At 34.7% G+C, this 17,880-nt stretch overlaps 1 protein-coding gene across 1 annotated transcript; it reads left to right on the forward strand.

The window, feature by feature from the left end:
- Positions 1-16,703: 16,703 nt before the first annotated feature.
- On the forward strand, positions 16,704-17,432 carry LOC123657269. Its single transcript, XM_045592844.1, has one exon. The coding sequence runs from the start codon at positions 16,704-16,706 to the stop codon at positions 17,430-17,432; it is 729 nt and encodes a 242-aa protein (XP_045448800.1).
- The last annotated feature ends 448 nt before the right edge of the window (positions 17,433-17,880 follow it).

Below are 17,880 nucleotides of genomic sequence, written 5' to 3' on the forward strand. Positions count from 1 at the left end.
TTTTATTTCAAAGAATTGTTTGAATATGTGGAACCTTCAATTAAATACTAATACAAAAATTATTAGAGAGTAGCAGTTAGTGAGAGAAATAGTATAGTAAAATTGTAACAAATATTATTTTTAATAAAATTGTGCGGTAGTTGGTATTAATATTTCACTTTATAGACTTTTTCGGGCAAAGAAAAGTACAGAACCCCCCATTCGAAGGAATGCAGCTAGGAGTTGAACATCCTATATAATATAAGATTTTAGTTTTAGGTTGGTACTTAACTGTAATAGACTGCTGTCGCCGTCTGGTGCTAAGTTTTTTAATGAGGTCAAGTTGTCTCTTTCAGTTTTTATGTAACACTGCTATCTAAGACGCAGTTTTTAGTTTTACTTAATATCGAGCTTGTTACGAAACACTTTTAGAATATATGTATAATATACATTATTTTTAGATTTAATGAATGAAAAATGACAGGTAGTAGTAACGTTAAAAACATGAATTTTATTATCTACATGTTTTTACGACACACACACACATCAACCTATCGCAGTCGACTGCTGGACATAGGCCTCCACAAGTTCGCGCCAAAATGGCGTGAACTCATGTGTTTTGCCCATGGTCGTTACGCAAGGCAGGCGTGTTGGTGACCGCAGGGCTGGTTTTGTCGCACCGAAGACGCTACTGTCCGTCTTCGGTCTGTGAATTTCAAAGCCAGCAGTTGAATGGTAATCCCGCCATCGGTCGGCTTTTTAAGTTCCAAGTTAGTAGAGGAACTGTGTTATCCCTTAGTCGCCTCTTACGACACCCACGAGAAGAGAGGGGATGGCTATATTCTAAGCTGCCGTAACCACACAGCTTATTAGCCTCTGTTTTTTGTTATTTGTTAGGCATATAATCAAACAAAAGTGTTTTAGGAACAAAAAATGTGTACGGTTTTTCAAAATTAATTGATATCCAAGAGCTCACCGAGTAGAATTTTTTTTCGTCTTCTTTAGAAGGACCGGACCGGGCATGCCTGATCTGGACCGGATAAGGTATGTAACGCAGAAGATTTGTCTGGAGCTGATCAGGATGAGATGAGATTTCCTGATCGGGTCTAGATCAGGAAATCTCATCTCATCCTGATCAGCCGGTTCGGTCCGGTCCTTTTAAAAACACGAATGTATATTTTTGAAAAAATTGTTTAAAAAAAAAGCGAATTGATATTATAAATATGTTACTTAATATTATTATGATATTTATTTCCATTTATTTTTTCCAATGTATTTTTTATTTTAGTTTTTACTTTAAATATCAATTATTTTTATTTAATTTCATATTATTAATTAATTATTATTTTTAATTAAATTTTATTTATTAACTTCTAATAATTAATTACTAATTAACTACTTCCTACTACTTACGACTGCTCCACTTTGTAGAAATGGACTCTCTGCTAGACTGTCATGATAACTGTATATATACTAAGTGCGCTTAAAAACATTGATAGCGCGATTCAGGCTCAGTTCGCGTAATTTATTTCAAGCTATCCTGATCAGGACCGGACCGGGTCCTGATGCAGTACGCCTTACCATACTTGATTATATTTTACATCAGGTTATCCTGATCTGGACCGGACCGCGTCCTGATTCAGTATGCCTTACCATACTTGATTATATTTTACATCAGGCTATCCATGTCTGGACCAGACCTGATCCTGATAGAGCTTGCCGGATCTGGCATGCCTCATCTATCCTGATCCGGTCCAGATACATGATCTGGTTGAGCCTGACCTTTTTTCTAGTAGGGTCATAGCTTTAGACGACAATGATGCTAGAACCTCGCGTATCGTTGGCATGCCTTTTTTGCATCGCATCTCGTTTTGACCATGTACTTCGTAATTAATAAAACTATTTACATATTACCGGATTTATATCACTAAATCTAAGTTTTATTGACTTGATGAAATCTAAGTCAATAACCCGAAACATTAAACTCTTAATACTAGAGGATTAATATGGATATATTTATAATTTATTATAATAGTAAAAATACGATATACAGAGGATGTATTCAAAATATATAAACATTATTATATTATATAAACAACATAAGTGACTACCAGTAAAATTTGGTAACACATTAATATTTTTAAGTCCATGTATTTTTAACAAGAAAATTTTCTTCTAGCTGATTTTCTATTATTTTTTATATAATATGCAAGATAGAATCAAATAATGTAATACAGTTTATTTTAATTTTATTATTTATAAATATCATACGTCATATAAATGTCCAGAAAATTCTAAATATGTAAAGAAATGTGTTTTGAATGTTACCGAAGTAAAACATAAATAAAATATCAGATATATAGTTGTCTTATTAAGGGCGTGTAGTTGTTTTGCAAAGGGTCGCCTCCGGACAGGGTGTGAGGGCGTCGACCTCGCGGAGAGGGGACGCGGGGATTCTACTTGAATATGAAAGCGCTCTTGCGAAAACTCTATTGCTGGCAAATGTAAAGATGTGATGAAAATGTAGATCGTAATTGGGTTCTCTTGAAATTAGTGTTGCGTATGCTTCGTACTTGTTAGTTACTCTTTTACTGGTCTGTGTGATATTAATAAGGTAAATATGGAATTTTGTAACAAATTTTATTACATACATATATATCTAAGTAGTATATACTTGATAAATTAATTTCTAGAAACTTGTTATTTTTGCATAAAATACGCCATAGATAGATTTTTTTAAAATTAAATTATTCTGAAGATCTTGAGTTTTCAATTCTTAACGAATATCTTCAGTTTGATAATAAAATATATAATATATTGTCAAAATCCTATTGAATAAGTTACGAGTATCTGGCTAATCTTATTGAATAAAAAAGAATAATATTTCTTAGAAATTCTTTAATTATATTATTTTTCACGGCTTGTTGCTTGATAAAAGGCTGTATTTTAATAAAATATAATTCAAGTATGTTATTGTTATATTTGTTATTGTACGAATCTTTTTCCTTAAGGAATACATAATTTCATTAGATATTCAAATATTTTACTGTAACCAGCGTTTTATACGTTTATTTAAGATAAATGTTTGTTTAGGATTTTAGCAAGTTTAAAGAAAAAGGTCGAAGAAGACTGGGGAAGGTTCAAGAAGGAAATATTTTGTTATAATATCTATATATTATAATATCTATATATTATATTATCATTGTAGGATTGTTAGCTGTAGGGACTAGTTGTCGAGACTAAAAATGTAATGTTGTTAAGCATTTTCTTAAATTACATGATGTTTTAAAGTAAGCGCGTTTCGCGTATCGCAAACAAAAACAAAACCGACTCCAATTTACATAGATAAGTAATATAATGTAGGTAGTCGAAAAATTGTCAATGTAATGTGTGTTATTAGGATTAATTAAAAGTACTCGTCATATCTCGATCAAATGGGGCCAGAAGACAAGCAAAGGAAAGCTGGAAGCTGGAAGCTGGAAAGCTGGTTCCAATAAAAATGATTCATCAATCGGTATATTCAGTAAAAAGTTTGAGGTGACTCACGTTAAAAAAATACAGTCGAATTGAGAACCTCCTCCTTTTTTGTAGTTGGTTTAAAACACTTAGGAAATAATTATTAAATTTGGTCGTAAGGAAATAAATTAATACAGAATATACACCGATCGACTGTCGAAAAAAGAATGCCATTCGCCGGTTTTAATTCGAAATGTTTGTTACTGTTGGCCCTACTGGCCTTAAAGGGTCACCGGTGGAGGGGCCGGGTACTATAGACTTCGGTTGCGTAGGAAGATGTGAGCCTAGCGAGATCGCACCTTGGCTTAGAACGTCGTCGGAATGGAGAAGGAGCTATACGGAGCGCTATGGTCGGTACGCCTAAGCGTGCACGAGTCGTCCTAACGCGAGGACCTCGTCTTCGTATTATGTGTGTTCCCTGTGAAGGGGGCGTTGTCAGTAGTTATCCTATCGTCGGGATCTGTCTACCTATGTAGGTGCAGACCTTCTGCTACAAGAGGGTTAGGGTATCGACTTGCTCTTTCGAAATACTTAGTAGAACGTATTTTGAGATACTTGGTGATCAAATCGATCCCGAAGTCTTTGTAGAGATCTGTGTTACGTACGTATCACGGTGAGGCCAGGGCTATACGTAGGAAGCAATTCTGCAGACTGCAAGTTTGCAGACGTTGGATGTAGGCGGGGTGGTAGTGGCCATAGACAGGACTCGCATAAGCCATGACAGGACGAACGCAGAGTTTATATAATGTCGTCTTATTTCTAAGAGGCATTTTACTTTTTCCGCATAGCATCATGTACAACCTACTTAGTACGAAGGCTACTCTGTTACGAACACGGGTGGCGTGGGCTCTAAAGTTTAATTTTCGGTTGAGAGTGACTCCGAGGTATTTGGTTCTTTTGACATGGGATCGGTGGCCACTCGCCGTGTCATACAGTTCATTTTATAAATTTTTGTGTGTGTGTTTTTCGTTCTTTGTACAATGGCGGTGCCGTCATATTCATTTTATTGTTTTTTTTTTATATATATATATATCACTAGGTCGGCAAACAAGCGTACGGCTTACCTGATGGTAAGAGATTACGGTAGCTTATAGACGCCTGCAACACCAGAAACATCGCAAGCGCGTTGCCGGCCCAATCCCCAGTCCCCCCCCAGGAGCTCTGGTCACCTTACTCACCAACAGGAACACAATACTGCTTGAAAACAGTATTATTTAGCTGTGATCTTCTGTAAGGTCGAGGTACTACCCCAGTCGGGCTGCTCCAGATTTTCAGCAGGAAATTCCCGCTGTGCCCTACCTCAGTTAAAGATTGTGTTCTACCTTAGTTGCTTGAGCAATTATTGTTTCGATGGGCAGTTTGATGTAGTTGTTGCTAGTATCGAGGCAGGAACTATAGTTTATCCATTTTATTAATAGTTTTTTGACAGTTCGACGACTGTCAAGTTATAGTGATGTCCCAAAGGATGTAATAATCGTTATCACTAATTTTTTTTTGTTAAAAATATATTCGTAATATAATATTTATTTTCATAAACATTTTTGAATATCATATCAAAAATTGACTGCTCCAGCGGGGTTCGAACCCGCGTCTCCGACTGACCGTGTCGGTGCTCTAGCCAATTAAGCTATGGAACGATGTACCCACTAGAGCGAAATTTTTGATATGATGATTTTTATTTTTGGTTTAAGCGAACCGTGGCGCCGTCTATAGTGAGTTCTTTACAGAGACCCGTAACTATTCAAAGTTTCATATTACAATGAAAATCTTTGACAGGAGACGACACCATGCTATTTTTAATATGTAAGATTTTTATTTTTGTGTTACCCACACATTAGGAATTCGCAATTCACAATTTCGGTTCGCTAAAATATGATAAAAATGAATTGCAAAACATCACATAGTCATGTGGTACTGACAGATGTCAACGTCATATAGGCAACTGTCACCCGCACCATGCTACAGCACAAACAGTTTTGTCATACGCATTTACGTTTACTGAGTGTTCTCTCGGATTTGTTATACCTCGAGTTGAGTAGTTTTATTCCTCGGTGCAGCTTATCGTAGTAATCGTTGTGTGGCACATCACCAAGAGGGCGGTACTCGTCCATGAAGTAAAATATTGGTTGTATGAAATTTTAACTTAATACGAAACTTCATGGGCGTGAGCTGTCAAAAACCTATTAATAAAATGGACAAACTATCTTTATAGTTTACCAATAATACCGAACCGAATAGCTTAGATGCTCAGATGCCACCACCCACGGATGGAGTGTGAAGCGTACTTCACAAAAAAAAAAACAAAAGCGTAACTAATCAAATGTCGATCTAGATCAACTTTTTCAAAAAATGTCGTCACGTTTATCTGTAACGGGGCGACCAGAGTGTAAGGCATTTTTGATATCAAAATTTCCTGACTGAAAACGTGCTATACTCTTATTGATAATTAGTGTTGCCCAAATTCAGTCTTGGTCTTGCAGTCTTGGTCTTGTTCTTGCGTTTTTGCAAGACCAAGACCAAGAACAAGACCGCGTATTTTTAGCAAGACCAAGACCAAGACTGACCGTGCAAGACTTGAGCAAGAACAAGACATAGCCTGCAAGACTCTTGCGTCTTGCAGCTAGGACTTAGCGCTATTTCACTGAGTAGTTAGGTGTAACAGTTCGGTGTATAGGTAGGTACGCTTAGGAATTCTATGAGACGCAAAAAACTGTATCAAAGAATATGAAAAACTGGACCTATGCGCATTACGACTAATACCATAAACATAGCGAATAAAAAAATATCTATTAAAATCAAACTGAGTGCATGCATAGTTATGTTTTAACCATCGGCACTTTGATAATGCGGCATCAAAGGTTTTGTACTTACTTCTCAAAGAAATTTGCCGCTTTTCGGAAGTACATGGTTATGATACACGCGCCGGCGGCTTCTTTTGAAATCTAAAACAATCGTTGCCGCCACGCCGAAATCATAACATTTGACACTATTTGATTGCCGCCATAGGGCGTAGGTATACTCATGCAAAATAATTTCGAATTTTAAGAGTACCTACAGGTGTTCCAAAGAATAAATAAGTTTCAGAGTGCTTAGAATGAAAATGAATACATTATACTGATCACGCAAGTAGTATTATGATTAGGATAAAATGGTAAGGATAGGTAGTAGATGTCATATTAATTCATTCTAGTAAGTATATATTATAATATTGATTACTTATATGGTTTTAAACTAATTACTTAGGTACTATTATTGTACATTTAGTCATTATATTTCTTAAGTTTTTACAAGAAAAAATAGCAAAAAGTGTTCAAATATCACCCGTTTAATAAATATTGTAGCCACTTTTAAATATACTTGAAACATGTAAAAAAATTCTACAAAACTAATAAAATAATATAAAAAGCGTAGGTACTTACCTACTAATAAAATAAAAAGCCTGCGATAAGAGTTTTGTATTACTTACCAGCCCGAATATCTCTGAGAGAGATGATGAGAGTAAGTATTTACTAGCTGTGCCCGCGACTTCGTCCACGAGGAATAGTAACTTTGGAGGTATAGTGACGTTCAGGACTTATTTATTTATTTTAAAACTTCTGTCATCAAACATACAAACGAACTCTTCAGCTTTATAATATTAGTATAGATGTACGCCAAAACATTCACTTATATGTAAAGAATAGTGATTGGCACTAATTCTTTACATATATTTTATTCACGCGTCGCGTCTGTACAAGTAGGTAATATTTAGTGTGTGTTTGTACGCCGCACGCGGCATTGTTTGATTTGCGGCGGCATCCTTTTCATAGAGCCGGCACGTGGCGAGGCGGCGCGGTAGAAAGCAAGGAAACGTACTATAAATAAAGGAATTATTTTAATTCCAGTCATTTCCAATTGAGCTGTGCTTCGAGTCTAACTTAATAATTGTTTTTACTAATTCTCGTTGTTTTCTAAAAACGTATCACGTGTACAATTTAATATGAGTGACGAAGATTCAAATTATTCTAGTCCGAGTAACGAGAGTTTGAGTCACAGATCTAAAAGACCCAAAAGCAAATTTAAGGAGTTTTTCGAAATAATTCATGCATCCCAAACTGCCTTCTGTAAATTGTGCCAACATAAAAAGATTGAAATAAAAATGAAAATCAGAAACACTTCAGGCTTAAGGAAACATCTAATATCTTTCCACAAAAAGGAATCAGAAATATTTCTTCCTGTTAAACCAAAATTAAGTGGAGATATCACAAGCTTTTTAGTAACCGCTGGAAGAAGTGGACAGGTAAGAATATTTTTTTAACAGTTAAAAGAATTTTAACTCTGCGTAGCTATTCATGCGATACTTTCAAAAACGCCATTAACTTACGTAAGTATTTTTGAGTTAGTGGTGTTTTCATCTAGGGGTGCGACATATTAAGTATGTAATTATCGTCTTAAATATTTTTTATAAACACCCATATTTTCATTTAATCGGCCAGTAACAACTAAGTACTTTATTTTGGTAAATTACAGTACAGTGCAACCTTAATATAACAAATATCAATTTAACGATTTTCTCGATTTAACAACAACAAACCTCCTCCTCTTATACGCTCAAACCTAGTATGTTTTAAATAATAACACAAGATTTATTGTTTTGTTTCAGTCGGAAAACAGCAGTGACAACATCACGACAGCTACAGTTGATTGGGTGGTGAAAAAATATCTTCCCTTCTCATTTTTCGATGACGAAGCTACACAAGTATATTTTCGATGTATTTGTCCTAATATGGTGTTTCCTAAAAGGTCTACACTTAGAAGGAAAGTCAAAGAGCGATTTGAAGAGCTCCAATTGAATCTCAAGGAACGACTTCAACAATTATCATCTAAAATGTCTTTTACCATTGATGGGTGGACGTCAATTGCTGGTAGGAGTTACTACGGGGTTACTATTCATTATATAGACAACGAATGGAAGTATCAATCTGTAGTTCTTGATTTTATACCATCACGCGGTCGACATACTGGGGAAGATATTGCAACGATTTTCCATGAATGTTTATTGGAATATGGCATAATTGATAAAATACAAGGTATCACGGTCGACAACGCAACTGCAAATACCAAATTTATGTATGAACTGGGCAAACAGCTGCCGCCACACTTTGATTCAGACAATCAACATTTCCGGTGCTTTGCTCACATTTTAAACCTTGGTGTACAAGATTTATTAAAGACCTTAGCATTACACTGTGAGTCTGACACTAACGCGCAAGATCAGCAGTACGAAGACTATGCAGACGAAACTGAGGATGAGGAAGATGAAGAATCCGCACCAAATATTGCTGACTCGCGTACATCTGTAACAAAGTTACGCAGTATTTCCAGTAAAATAAAAAGAAGTGAGATAGTGAAGAAGAAGTTTCAGTCTGCTTGTGAAGCAGCTGGCGTGCCATCAAATCTAAATGCCATTCTTGACTGTCCAACGAGATGGAATTCCACACATGATGTGATTGGATTTGGTTTAAAAGTGAGAGCGGGCATTGACATATTGTGCAGTTCTGTCACCGAATTAAATGATTTTCAAATCACAGCTAATGAATGGCAGGTACTCGAAAAATTACATAAATTTCTAATAAACTTTAAACTTTTAAGTACAAAACTTGGTGGAGACAAATATGTTACATTACCGCTAGTCATTGTATCATTCAATCTCTTGCTAGATAAAATTGAATCCATGGTAAAACAGTTAGATGAGAAACCTAATCGATCTGAAGTGGATGAAAGGCTCATTCTAGCTTTCCAAGCAGCTCGAGACAAAATGCTTAAACATTACAAGAAGAGCAACTGGATTTATTGTACTTCTTTAATTTTAGACCCAAGGCATAAGGCTCAGACTTTTGACCTGACAATGTGGGGGAAGCAACTTAAAACAGAAAGTCTGCGCAAGTTCAATGAACTTTATGAAGAATATAAAAGTCTACACTCACTGAACAAATCTCTGGAATTACCAGAAAAAGAAAATTAAGTATGTGATGAAGATGAAGACGTAATAGACTTTGATAAACTCTATGAATGTCCCTCGACGTCATGTGGATCTTGTCTTCAAGGCTTAGTGATAGACGAGTTGGAGGAGTACCTGAGAAAACCAAGAACTGCCAGCTCGGAAGACATTTTAGATTGGTGGAGGACGCATGAGACAGAGTATCCGATTTTATCGAAAATGGCCCGTGATTTTTTCTCAATACCTGCAACTTCAGTACCTGCTGAGAGGTTATTTTCTAAAGCATCATTAGTAATTAGAAAACATAGAAATAGGTTAAGTGATGAGTCAGCCAGATGGTTACTTTGTATTAATTCTTGGTCAAAAAAATTGATATAAAGTATCATAACCTAATGATAAAGCTGTTGATTTGTGTTGTATTTTATTTTTTTTTCAAATAAATGATAAATCGTAAAACTCTTTTATTAAATTTCTTATAAGTTGAGGGTTCAATCTCTTTCTAGACAGATAAGTATTGTTCTTTAAAATACAGTCAAGTTATTGTAATTAATTTGTTTTTTTACATGTTTTAGCAAATGTAAGCTTATAAATCATAAATGTTTATTAAGAAACAGTTACTTCCATGGAAAACGACATATAGGTCAGTTGATTTTTCGAATTTCTTATCAAATCTTCAGTTATTTATTAATCTGCTTGATCTTTACTATGGCTATGTTAATTCAAGCTCACAATGTTCCAATTCTAATACGTTTTTCTAAGATTTAAAGTAAACTTTAATAAATAGTAATAGACTAATAGGTAATTGCAAGACTTGCAAGACTCTTGCTGCAAGACCAAGACCAAGACCAAGACTGGGAGCGCAAGACCAAGACCAAGACCAAGACCAGGTGTATTGGCGCAAGACCAAGACCAAGACTGGCTAAGTCTCGTCTTGTTCTTGCATTTGGGCAACACTATTGATAATGCATTAAGTTCATAAACGTCACAATTTTTTTTGCCGGTTTGAGGCGCATTTTTTTCCTTTTTAAAGTAAAACTTTAAAATGTAGCAATTCGTCGTTGTTTTCACCCGTTTTGGCGGACAAAAAAGAATTGAAAAACAGCGGAAAACAGTATACTTTTCATTGTATTAATTCAGTCAGTTGCAAACAATATAATTGTGTTTGCTACGAAAGAAAACAAACCGACTTCGATTACATCGACAAGTAATAATACAACGTAAGTAGACGAAAAAATTAACAAACGCACTAGTCGTCACTACGATTTTCGAGGGTTCCCCTCGATTTCTCTGAGATTACATCATCAGATCCTGGTTTCCTTATTATAGTACCACCCTTGGGATGTCTCCTTTCCAACAAAAAAAAAAAAAACAATTATCAAAATCGGTTCATAAACGACGAAGTTATCCCCGAACATACATAAATATATATATACGAATTGATTGGTCGAATTGAGTAACCTCCTCTTTTTAAAAAGTCCGTTAAAATATAATTATTTTGTTAATAAAAGATATTGTAGAGTGGCATTAGTGTAATTCTTCAAAATAGTGGCCGTCCAGTGGTCGAACGTCGACCACAACTAATTTAAATTATAGGTTCGAATTATTTTGGACTGGAACTTAAAATCATTGACCTGAAAGTGATACAGGTGTATGTGCCGATTTCGTTACACTCTGATGAAGTCGAAGTCTTGTATGAGGTTACATCAAAAGCCATACATGGTACTACTTCGACCTTCTACAACGTTGTTATGGGAGACTCCGAATCTTCTTCTACATGGGTAAACCGGTCTATAATCGGTATATCGTAATCGTATTATTTCTATATATTTATCAACAAAAATATTTTGCTATACTTTGCTATATAAATATTTGCTATTACCCATAACATAAGTATTAAGTTACTTACTACATATTTTACATTATTTATTCCTATAGGACAAACAAACGTGTGTGTATGTTATAAGCTATTTACCTATCTATTTATTATTTTATTAATTATTAGCTTTTACCCGCGGTTTCATTCGCATTGATTTTTTCAAAATAAAACTATTCTATATTACTTCTAATACCTCCAAGAATATGTGTACAAAGTTTTATGGATGAGCGGTTAAGTACTTTTCGCGTGAAAGCGTAATAAACAAACTTATTACATGTATAATATTACTAGTTGCCTGGACAGACTTCGCTCTATCAAAAGTTAATAGTAAAAATTAAATAAAAAGTAAATTTTTGTTTTTAATTTTTTTTTTAATTTTCTATTATTAAAACCTTCCGTGGGGCTTAAGAAACATACAAAAATTAAATTAGTCGAATCGGTCGAGCCATTCGAGTTATGCGCTTAGCAAAATTCATTTTTATTTATATAGAATTAGGGATTAGGGATTATTTGTTATTGCTTTCACACGATGTATCTTTCAGACGATGATGATAATGATGTTGCTTTCACACTTTCACACGATAGGCTGAAGTGATGATGATGATGATGACGGTGACGAAAGTTACGTAGTTTTTATTTTTATTAGTTATCTTACTTTTTGTACATACTTTTACTCCTCTCTTTTATAAAACATAACAAGAATAATTTAGTTGTAGAAAAACGGAAGTTAAGGTGATATTTTCATTACATAATGATTTTTAGGTATTTATTCTCAGTTATTTTTGTTAAGGACTTGTTGAGGTTAGAGCAAAATAAGCGAAAAAAATCATAGAAATATTTCGAATAATGTAAATAAAGATAGTAAAAATTATTAATGTTTTGCGGGAAAATCGTTCTGAGTTATTGTATGATTACTTCTTTACAATATATAAAAATGGATAATCTAAATGTGTCCTTTTTGTAAAAATACAACGTTTGGTGTTCTTTGACGAAGATTTATGAAGGCTTCGGCTTAGGTCGAGAGGACCCTTCGCGTTATCGTTGGAAGTGTTGGTTCACGATTTAGGTTTTTGGCCGTAAAATGATATATGTGAAGGGTAAAACATTTTTGTAGGCTTTCTAATTTATAAGGGCTTATTGGGGACAGGAAATCGCTACTTCATAAATCAGTACCTTGTATTGGATACCAAATATCGAAAGGATTCAATATAATGTACGCCACTCAAAAATATGTGGCTAGCTTAAGGCAATACCTAATTGACTATTTTAAATATAACATTTTTTGTAGTATACAGTAAGGTTTAGGTACTTTCCCAGATGAGCTGCTTCATATTTTGGGCACTTGAAAATAAATATGCCTATTGTTATACCTTGTAATATCTAAATTCATACGTTTAGATATCGTACGATATTTCTTAACTTGTGTCATAGACAAATTAACAGTAATTAACTCCTCGCCTTATTGCCTCCACTGGTGGTCCTAATTTTGGCAACGCGATTGAAATGCTTGTGGTATTGCAGACGTCTATAGTCTACGGTAACCGCTTACCATCAGGTGGGCTGTATGCTTGTTTGCCACCCTGGACGTATCAAAAAATTGTGGTTTACTTTTATATACCATGTTTTTTTTTTTATATCACTAGGTCGGCAAACAAGCGTACGGCTCACCTGATGGTAAGAGATTACCGTAGTTTATAGACACCTACAATACCAGAAGCATCGAAAGCGCGTTGCCGACCCAATCCTCAATCCCCCCAGGAGCTCTGGTCACCTTACTCACCAACAGGAACACAATACTGCTTGAAAACAGTATTATTTAGCTGTGGTCTTCTGTAAGGTCGAGGTACTACCCCAGTAGGGCTGCTCCATATTTTGAGCAGGAAATTCCTGCTGTGCCCTACCTCAGTTAGGAAATTCCTGCTGTGCCCTACCTCAGTTGTACAGTACTCCATGTACAGACAATTATTTATTTAAATATAGAATAAAAAATAATTTTCAATGTGTTTTGTATTATTATCACTTATGGTAATGTATTTTTTCGTTTCAGGTATGTATTACAATCGAGTTTTATATAATTTGGGTAAGAGATAATTTTAATCGAAATATCAAGTAACGTAATATTTTGAATGTATACTTTCTTTTTTATATTGATGATTTTGGAGTCAGCCTCTGATGTCTTACTGCTGGGCATCGGCCTCTTTCTCTATGTAAGAGAAGGGTTGAGCTTAATCCACCAAGTTGCTTCAATACATGTTAGCGGATATATCCTCGTAACTATCATTATCAGATGTTTATGGTAACAACCGGGACAGCGTCAGCTTAACGTACTATCCGAGGCACGATGGGGAGAGCGAGAAGGACAAATACTCTGTATGTACAATGTACTCTGTATGTACAAATACTCTGTAGTAAGCATTTGTTCCAATACAAATATTTATTGTGAATGGCAATCGAAACCGCGACCACCAGTGCATCACGTCTACACTCAGCGAGTTTCGACATTAATATTAATAATTATTGATATTATAATTCTGTATAAATACTTAAGATTTAATTTAAGAGCTAATAATACTTTGACGACGCGTTGGTGCAGCGGTCACAGCACTGGCTGTTATACTGGCGGTCGCGGGCTCGATGCCCGCTCACGACGGACATTCGTATTGGCCATATAGATGTTTGTCGTTGTCTGGGCGTTTGTGGGTGTATTGTGTGTTTCCGGACCCCCGACACAGGAGAAAATCTTACTAGGGGCCGTTAGTGTGAAGTGTTTATTTATTTATTTAAACTTAATTTAATAAAGTTTGTTCCGCCTCAGACATAAATCTATTCGTTATTTTTCTAATTTAAATTTAACTTCATTTTTCCTAAAACAGTTTTGAAGCGACTAAAAGAAAAAAAAGTGCCAAAAAAAATAAAACCTACAAAATCATTTAAACGTTGAAGCAGCTTAGTTATACTTATGTATGATTACATAGTTGTTTATAAAATCGCGTTTATTATTGAAATCACTAAAACGCTTATTGGCTACATTCCTGCTATTAAATTCAATAAATTACAATTAGGTATTATAATACTTAGGTCATTATTCAAAATTAGGAATACGTACATACGCTGAAGCCCGAAACACAATCCTCCATAACGTTACTATAATGTTCACATACTTCTGAAGTGTTGATAAGACATGATATAAAACCATGTTTTAAAAAAATTAAAAGAAAGGCTTTTATTTAAATGCATTAAAAAAATAATATAGCTTTTTTTACTTTTAGTTACCGCTGGACATGTTTCTCAGTACGGTAGTCTCAGCAGGTCTTTTCATTTGATATCCATATTGTAGGAAAGCAAAAAAAACGTTGTGTGTTGGTATGATAAAAAACTATGTTGGATTTAGAATTACACACGCATGCATTGTCTAACAAAATGTGTGTATATATATATATATATATATATATATATATATATATATATATATATATATATAAAGCCTCAGCTCAGATATTATATGTTTCAAAACTGTATTGCAAGATGTAACGCGGACAAACGATTTCATATATTTTATGTTTATTAGCTTGTAAAATATGTAAAGAATACTAGTATATATTACGATAACGTAAATTTTACGAAAGTTAATAACCTCCGTAAAATTGATTTTTAATATTCTTAGATTATAATCGATCAACGATCTCGAAGAGAAAAAGTAAATATAAACGTTAATTGCTGTAGCAAATAGAGGTGTAATTTTCATTTACATATCTTTAAATAGCACACATTGTACAAATAACCCTATTTGTATGACTTAAATATGTGTATATCTCGGAAAAACAGCTTATTGAACTCGGCAATTTCCTGTCAATTGTCACTTAATTTTTTTTTAACCAGATGTTGTTTGTTTGAAGTTTTAAAAGTGTTGTTCATAGGGAGCTATTTTCTGTGTTAGACTACTAAAGACAAAGTTTATACGTTTGCCTGTAAACATTTTTGTACAACCAATCGTTTTTAATTCTGTTTTAGATCGATTTAGGTTTGTTGTAAGGATAAGGATTTAAAAAATCGATCGTGTACACAAATAAGTGTTACATTTTTGACATAAGTGGTCGACAATTAAGCTCGAAGGGGGTGGGGTTGACATTCGTAAAGAAACTCAAAGTATTAGAAAGATGGTTGAAATAAGATGTCACATGTACTTATTTTTCGTTAAACACACGATTTCTAAGTCAACTAAACAAACAATGACTAATACAGTAACAGCTACACAAATACCCAGCAACCTTGATGTCTGGCTGGACATTGAAATCACGATCCTTAAGTTTCCAAAATTTTATCTGATTTTACGTGTTTTTCAAGATAATATTTTGAAAATTTCAATATACTATGGAACAAAACAATACATGTGATTTTTGAATGGCGGGTAGTCTAGAACCTCACCAAATAACCAGGTAAAAATATCACGTGATTAATGGTAATGGTAACCGTTTAGGTTTCAGAAACCTAAAAGAGGCTCCTTTTTTAACCGACTTCAAAAAAGGAGGAGGTTACTCAATTCGATCGTGTATATATATATATATATATATATATATATATATATATATATATATATATATAAATAACGTATGTTCGAGGATAACTTTGTCGTTTATGAACCGATTTTGACAATTTTTTTTTTGGAAAGAAGATATCCTAAGTGTTGTACCATGATACGGAAACTAGGAATTGATGATGGGATCCTAGAGAAATCGAGGGAATCCCTTAAAAATTCGTATAACTTTTTACTGGGAGTACCGATTTTGATTATTTTTAATTTAATCAAAAGCCGATGTTTATCACGTGGTCATATTTAAATTTCATCGAGATCTGATTACAAATTTTGGAGTAATCTTTCATAATGCCTATTTACTTGACTATGTTTTCGTCTACCTACATTGTATTACTTGTCAATGTAATTGAAGTCGGTTTTTTTTGTTTGCTAGCAAACACAATTATTATATTCTTGCACGGTTTCGTTGGCCGAACTCATTAAATGACTTAAAAATAAAGAAAAACAGAAGGAGGTTCTCAATTCTCAACAGAGGTTAACACTTTTTACTGGATGTACCGATTGTTATGATTATTTTCAATTAATGCTGGTTCTTGTCATGTAGTCCCATACTTTTTGGGTTTTCTCTTCTTCTTCTTATTTAGGGTTAATGGCTTTCAATAGTACCAAAATGAGCACAAATGATTTCGCCAATGTCACGTAGTAATAATGCATATTTTATTGATTATTTTTTTGACTACCTCCGCTATATTGTTTACCGGTTGGAATGCGGAGTGAGGCAGGGCGGCCTGAGCTCGCCTCGTCTTTTCAACCTATACATGAATCATCTGATCGATGAGCTCAGTAACAGTAGCATAGGGTGTCATGTAGACGGAGTGAACATTAATAACATTAGTTATGCAGATGATATGGTGTTACTGAGCCCATCGGTCAGTGCTTTAAGACGATTACTGTCTATATGTGAAGTATATGCTGAGGCTCAGGGACTCAAGTACAATGCCAAGAAAAGCGAAATCATGGTTTTTAAGGCGGGTGCAAAAGGCTATAAAACCATACCTGAGGTATCGCTCTGCGGATCACCGCTACTTAGGGTAACCAGCTTTAAGTACTTGGGTCATTGGGTAACCGAAAACTTAGGCGATAATAAGGATATAGACAGGGAGCGAAGGTCACTGTCAGTTCGCTGCAACATGCTGGCTCGCAGATTTGCACGTTGTACAGAAGATGTCAAAATAACTCTTTTTAAAGCCTTCTGTCAATCATTTTATACGTGCAGTCTGTGGACCAGCTATAGCTTGCGTGCTTACAGTGACCTCCGCGTACAATACAATAATGCGTTCAGGATACTGTTGGGGCTGCCGTGGCGCTGTAGTGCCTCACTGATGTTCGCGGAAAGGCGCGTCGATAACTTTAAAGCCATCATGCGCAAGAGGTGCGCGTCATTACTTAAGCGTTTCCGCGGCAGCCACAATAGTATTCTGAAAGTGTTTGTAGATCGATGGGAGAGTCCTATGCTGCGACATTGGATAAAGCTCCATGTAATATGAATGTATAATAATGTAATAGAATGTAAATATAAAAATGTTATAAATTTTCAATTTTAAATTTTCTGTACTAACACTAGGTTATAGGAAACATTGTTACTAACACTATATGGGCTAGTCCTGAAATAAATGTTATTATTATTATTATTATTATTATTATTATTACTTGTCGGTGTCAATTATAATTATGTACATAATAGTGCGTTGTTCCTTCCTTTGAAAATTCCTTTAAAATTTCTATCCATATCTATCACGTATTTGGCGAAAAGGCACTGTTGAATAAACTTGCATCGAATGTTATATGTCTTCTTCGATTTTGTAATGGGAACAAGATATCCCACCAAAAACATTTTCATGTAAAATGTTGCCAAGACGAGATCATATGGCTCGCACTGTCAAAAAGTTATCAGATCTCATGTAGAGCTAAGCTTCTAACTCTACACGCCCTAAC

The sequence above is a fragment of the Melitaea cinxia genome, chromosome 10 (assembly GCF_905220565.1).
Source record: "Melitaea cinxia chromosome 10, ilMelCinx1.1, whole genome shotgun sequence".
Taxonomy (NCBI): domain Eukaryota; kingdom Metazoa; phylum Arthropoda; class Insecta; order Lepidoptera; family Nymphalidae; genus Melitaea; species Melitaea cinxia.